Raw genomic sequence first — 6,000 nt, 5'->3', positions numbered from 1 at the left:
CTCTTATAAAAAATTATATGTATACCAGAATCCGGTTACCTGACAATTCGTTCACAGATTTTCCGTAAACCGAGGATGCGCTCCAGGCATTACGTATACGGCCATCTCTTTCTCACCCCGTCTGTTCACCAAGATCTCGTTTACTATGCCATTACGTATGCAGCCATCTCTTTCACAGACCGTCTATTCACCGATAACAGACGGTCTGTGAAAGAGATGGCTGCATATGTAATGGCATAGTAAACGAGATGTTGGTGAACAGACGGGGTGAGAAAGAGAGGCCGTATACGTAATGCCTGGAGCGCATCCTCAGTTTACGGAAAATCTGTGAACGAGTTGTCGTGTCACCCCAGAATCCGGCACCTACGCCCCCTAGAGCTCCACCCCTGGCACGAAGAGGACTTTGCCCTAGGCGCCCCCTTTGCCCCCGGCACGAAGGGCTTCGTCCTCGGCACCTTCGCCTCCGGGGACTTCGAATCCTTTGAATCGAAAAAAATCGAATCGGCGTCTATGAATCGAAAAAAAAAATAAATCGCATTTGTCGTCTACGAACGAAGGTTACATACATACATACATACATAGATACAAAGTCTCTTACCAAATTATATATTAGATTTAAGATTTTTTCTAAACAATAAAGATATTGCAAATATAAGTAAAAAAAAGTTTTACGGTAAAAAATCAATAAAATTTGGACCATTGTGACATTGTGAACAAATTTGGACCATTGTGACGTTTCAGGAGTCCTTAAGGGCGAAATCACACAGCGCGGTATGTGGGACATGGGACGTGGGAGTTCAAACATACAGAAAAATATGGTGTACGTCGTCGCATACGTGGTATCATGTGGTCTATACATGTACATGGTACCGTCTTTTCAAAACGAAACACAATGAGCTGTTTCATTGAAATTCTATACTTGTGTTTATCCTTGCTTGACAGTGATATATACCAAAACGACCCTTTGGACCATTTTCGGTAAAATTTTATCCTTTCTTGGCAGTGGAGTCCCAATATTTTTGACTTTTCTAAGAGGAAAAATTCCCGTTTTCAGTTTATTAAATTTAATTTCTCATTTTCATTTTCATCACATTGATACAAGAATTATACTTGAATGTTCTCGCGATGAGCACATATTATATATTTAAAGGATATTAAAAAACTATCCGAGTGTTTTATATTGAATTTGATTTGTAAAAAATTGAATTTGAATTTGAGTGAAAAACCTGTATTGCTACGTATATATGTACACAGAAACACTTACATAAGTTTAAACAAGTATTTCCGTATTATATGTATATCTTTGTATATATGCATTTATGTACATACATATGTAGTAAGGTTCCGAACGGGATACTAGCTTGTTTTTGATGTGTGGTTATATTTAAATTTAATATTATTCGTTAAAAACAATATTTATATTAAAATAATAAAAAAGTATTTATCAATTATGACGACTTGCTACAGTGTAATGTAATGGAGAAATAATTTATTTCGTGAATTTTTATTAGATATATGTATGTTTTGACTTCCCTTCCCGACTTTCGACAATTTCACTAGTTTTTATTTTATTGTTAATCTGTTAAATACAATAAAGATATTATTTTTTAAATATATGTAGATAATTATATTTTTCAAAAAAAATATATTTGTAAATAATTTAAATAACAATTTTATATATACATAATGATTATTTCAAACAAAATTTATAATGCAAAAAAATATATAGTTGACAATAGTCGATCAAAAAATCGAATCATATGGAATGAGATGTGCTGCAAAATAAGATCTCTTTTTGCTTAGACTTTTTGAATACTTCCAAGATTTGGTTCTCTCGTCATATTCCCAGACATCACTCAAATCAATCTTTCCATTGAATCCACCTGAAAATAAAAATAAATTAATACATTCCACGCTTGAAACCTATAAATTAAAATTATGCTACATATAAAAGACTCACCCATGCAAAATAGTTTATTTTGGAAACAGCAGAGACCGATTCCGGTTGCTGGTTGTGGTAGTTTGGTAAATACTGTCCACAGATTTGCAATCGGATCGTAATACTCGATACTGTCTAAGCACGTATTAGCTTGCTCGATAAAGCCACCAGCGATGAAAAGCTTCCCTTTGAATACGACGCTCTAAAAATGGTGAAATCACAATTAATTTCATTTTATTTAAGATAGTTTTATATTATTTTAGACATTTGTTAATATAATTCATTAATATTCACCGAATGTGCATGTCTCGCCTGATTCATCTGAGTGCCGTAAGTCCAAGAATTGGTCTCCACTGAATATATTTGTACTTTATTAAGAGATACATTTTTCCCATTTTCATATAAACGCCCACCTGTCACGTAAATGATGTCGTCAGTGACAGATGCACTGTGACCATCAATTGGCAACAATAATGGAGCGATCATCTCCCAATTCTCGGTCCTGCTACTCCATCTATCCGAAATCAATAAATGTTAACTTCCCTTTCAATCGATCTAATCAAGTGAATGCAATTCATTTATTATCACCTTTCTACTGAAGGTAAAATTCTTCTTATATATTTTTTGACGTTCACAATTTCAAACCCACCAATGGCGTAGATATCAGTGGACGAATTGCGACGAAGTGTCACTGCTGAGAAGCTGTCACGAGCTTGATTTAACGGTTTCAGTGGATGTCTCTGACCATTCTTCAAATCAATGTATTCCACCTGAAAATAAATAATTTTTTTATATATTCCAATTATTCTAAGCATACACTTTTAAAAACTGGTAAGACGTTACCGAAGTCAGCGTTTGGTTTGAAGAGTTATATCCACCCATGATAACAATCCGATCTCCTACAACGACAGACGCAAATTTACTTTTATCATTTCCAATATATTTCGTTAGAGCCCAACTTTTATTTTCTCCATCGTATATATCAACGGTATTTCCCATCTAAAAACACATTAGCGATGTAATAAAAATTTCATGTTTTTGATACAAACAAAGCACTGATGGAAAAAACTCACTTCTACAAGATACCCTCCAACCACTGCAATTTTTTCTGTATTTATATCGAGGAGCTCTCTTTGGATAGGAGAATAATCATTAAGTAAATTATCTGACTTCGTGGTTTTGACCAATGTCAAGGTAGTTAGACTGCGAGGGTCTGAAGTTTTGTGTGACTGAAAATGTAATGAATCAAGTGAACATCATTTAACGCACTCGATACTCAAAAATTGTATGTATTTTAAATCAATACCTCTGTTTTTGAATTTTCTGACATTGTTTTATTTTTGTTGGCAATAACGTTTGTTTCGAATAGGTTGATCAGCTCAGAAAATTTTCCTGTGTTGAGTTTTTTGTCTATGTCTATAAATTATATACATAGATATAAATATAAAAAGCAGTTTATATTTGTATTCAAATTTATACTATACGTAATTGTATCTCATAAACGTGATTATAATTATGTGATATTGATTTTTACTTTTTTTATACATATAATATGTACATATGTTGTTTACATATACATATGTACATACATCTTGCGCCCAATTCGAGGAAATGCTCAGTTCATGAATGGAGCAAGTCAAATGCTTTTATTCGTGATATTACCACTTGCTATTTTTATAAAAATCTATTCATTTTAATAATCGTATAGTGAAGTATGTAAATAAAAATTAAAGTGATATTATGTATATAAAAACGGACGCGATGTATGTGCAAGTGGGTAGACAATTATGGAGATTTCAAAAAAACAAATTTTAGACTACCAGGAGTGTACGTTATGGCGATGTGGCGTGACAACCGATCGTGTCGAGGAGACGCGGGGAAGCGCGGTAGCATCTGATATGTGCTCCTGATATTGAGCAAGTTGGAATGGGTGGCGTCAGCGTCAGATGCACATATCCACGAAGGCACATTCATTATTACCGCGTTTAACCACTTCATCATCATAAGCGCACCGGTGCGAGCTCTGCATTTAAGGCTATGGCTCGAAATTAGTTTCGGTTTCTTCACAGAAACATTTAAAAATATCCTATGATACTAATGAAATTGAAAAAAGTCAATATTTTTCGTTAGTTTGTGATATATGTATTCAAGAGGTAGTGTCAAGGGTTGGCACTAAGCACACGTATAATAAAATAATTTAATCGGTTTCTACAAATGGGTGGCAATTAAGTGGTTAATCAGCGCTCGACTTTTTACTATTATATATTTAATACACGCGCGTACCTTTCCGAAGCCACCCGTTGAAATCAATGAGCATAACACTAGTTCTTTTATAATTCAGGAAAGGTAACACATGTATGTTATTTTTTCTTTCTAAAATCTATTCATTAGATGTAAATTTAATTATTTTCACCCGACTTACTCAGTTTGGGTTGGTCTACGGTTTTTTCCTTGTCATCCGTCATCTGATTTTCTGGCTCAAGTTTGAAATTTGTGAAAAAGGCGCTGTAAAAGCGTCGCTTGTTTGCCATTTTTCCTATTTCAGTCCATGCCTTCACCGAGGGAATGTATTCGAAGATCCGTTCAGATCTATCGTCTCCTAAAAATATCACAAGAAAATCAAGAATTGAAATCTCGAACTATATCAGTGGCGTGCCTTGAAAATCTCCATGTTTTTGTCGCACACATACATATATATAAGAGTAAGGCTTTGAAGTAAAAATGTCACTTTAAAATATAACGACTCATATATTATAATGTACAATATTGTGTATCAACTTACCAAAACAAATAATTCTACTTTTATTTACAACTGCGCTGTGGCCTTTAACCGGAAATGGCAAATTGGTAATTTTCTCCCAGATATTGTTTTGCGAATTAAAACGTTCCACTGAATCGAGACCCTGCGAATCATCCGATCCGCCAATTACATAAACATAATTTTCCACAGCAACTGCCTGTAAGCCGTTTGGCAAAATCGGTTAACACGAAAACTATTTTGGTATAGGAATACATTGCTAAATGATAAGATTATGATTATCTTATCTCTATGTATGTGTATATGTACGTCTATCACTCTCGAAAGACATCAACGACAGACAGTAAAATCTTGAAAAATAATTCAAATATATTTACAGCCAAATTCATTCGATTCCAATTCATAGAATTAACAGCATTCCATGTTTTTGTCGTTGTGGAATAGAATTCCACTTCTTGAATTACGTTTGTCCCGTCATTTCCTCCGATGACAAAAATATCACCATCTTTAACAACAGAAGCATGGCTGTGTCGTTCTATAGACATCGGCTCTAGAAATTTCCAATATTTCCCCTTTGTATCCCATCTGTAACGAAACGGTGAAAAGTCAATAACCGGTGAATAGAAAGTTATTATTAAAATAAGATACTCACTGCTCGATTGTGTCGAGAACTTTATCATCTGAATCAATTCCGCCAATAATATAAATAGAATTATTGACTACTGACGCCGTAGTAAAGTACTTTGCTTTTTGCATTGACGGCAGTTCAACAAGTTTTTTGGTGAACAAATCAAAGCACCATGCCTGTAAAATTAAAACGTATAAAAACTTCATAATTTGCACGGTATAAATATTTTCTATATTTTATTTTGGAACTTACTTTGTTTGTTGTTATGTTATTGAACCTTCCACCAAATATGTATAGTTTTTGGTCTATTAAAGCGGTTGAAAAATATTTAATTCCTTTGTTTAAATTGTATATCGTTTTCCATTTGTTCAAATATGGGTCGTATTCTTCAATCATCCCAGCAGTCTATATAAACATAGCGATTAAAAATGGTAACTTGAATATCAATAAAACTGTTATGAGAAAACCATATTTGTACATAGAATATCACTCACATCGTCATCAATTCCCCCAACGACTATTATGTAACTTTGGTTTGCACTAACAGCCATCTTAATGAAAGCAGATTTTTATAATTCCTCAAACTCTAAACAAAAATGCGTTTTTACGCGATTACCTCTACGTGTATCCAAATGGATCCATCAGTCGAAACTGTTCAAAAAATTGCATTACTGT

At 33.9% G+C, this 6,000-nt stretch overlaps 1 protein-coding gene across 1 annotated transcript; it reads right to left on the bottom strand.

Annotated features, from left to right (window-relative positions):
• Nucleotides 1–408: 408 nt before the first annotated feature.
• Nucleotides 409–5,980, bottom strand: LOC143914104 (uncharacterized). The gene is made up of 14 exons (XM_077434196.1): nucleotides 5,820–5,980; nucleotides 5,578–5,730; nucleotides 5,350–5,501; nucleotides 5,075–5,282; nucleotides 4,722–4,896; nucleotides 4,362–4,538; nucleotides 3,246–3,355; nucleotides 3,013–3,168; nucleotides 2,783–2,938; nucleotides 2,528–2,709; nucleotides 2,234–2,453; nucleotides 1,961–2,141; nucleotides 1,806–1,883; nucleotides 409–479 (listed from the first exon to the last, which is right to left on the bottom strand). The coding sequence occupies exons 1-14, from the start codon at nucleotides 5,874–5,876 to the stop codon at nucleotides 409–411; spliced, it is 2,076 nt and encodes a 691-aa protein (XP_077290322.1). The 5' UTR covers nucleotides 5,877–5,980.
• Nucleotides 5,981–6,000: the final 20 nt, after the last annotated feature.

This window comes from Arctopsyche grandis, chromosome 7 (assembly GCF_051622035.1).
Source record: "Arctopsyche grandis isolate Sample6627 chromosome 7, ASM5162203v2, whole genome shotgun sequence".
Lineage (NCBI taxonomy): Eukaryota > Metazoa > Arthropoda > Insecta > Trichoptera > Hydropsychidae > Arctopsyche > Arctopsyche grandis.
Note: the sequence above shows the minus strand (reverse complement) of the source record. Positions and strands in the feature narration are given on the sequence as shown.

What these genes read in the sequence shown, in the direction of transcription:
- LOC143914104 (XM_077434196.1), bottom strand. Translation starts at nt 5,876, where the DNA reads ATGGCTGTTAGTGCAAACCAAAGTTACATAATAGTCGTTGGGGGAATT. An exon ending in ATAACATAACAACAAACAAA is followed by an intron (nt 5,502 to 5,577) that starts GTAAGTTCCAAA and finishes TTAATTTTACAG; the next exon opens with GCATGGTGCTTTGATTTGTT. An exon ending in GTTCTCGACACAATCGAGCA is followed by an intron (nt 5,283 to 5,349) that starts GTGAGTATCTTA and finishes GTTTCGTTACAG; the next exon opens with ATGGGATACAAAGGGGAAAT.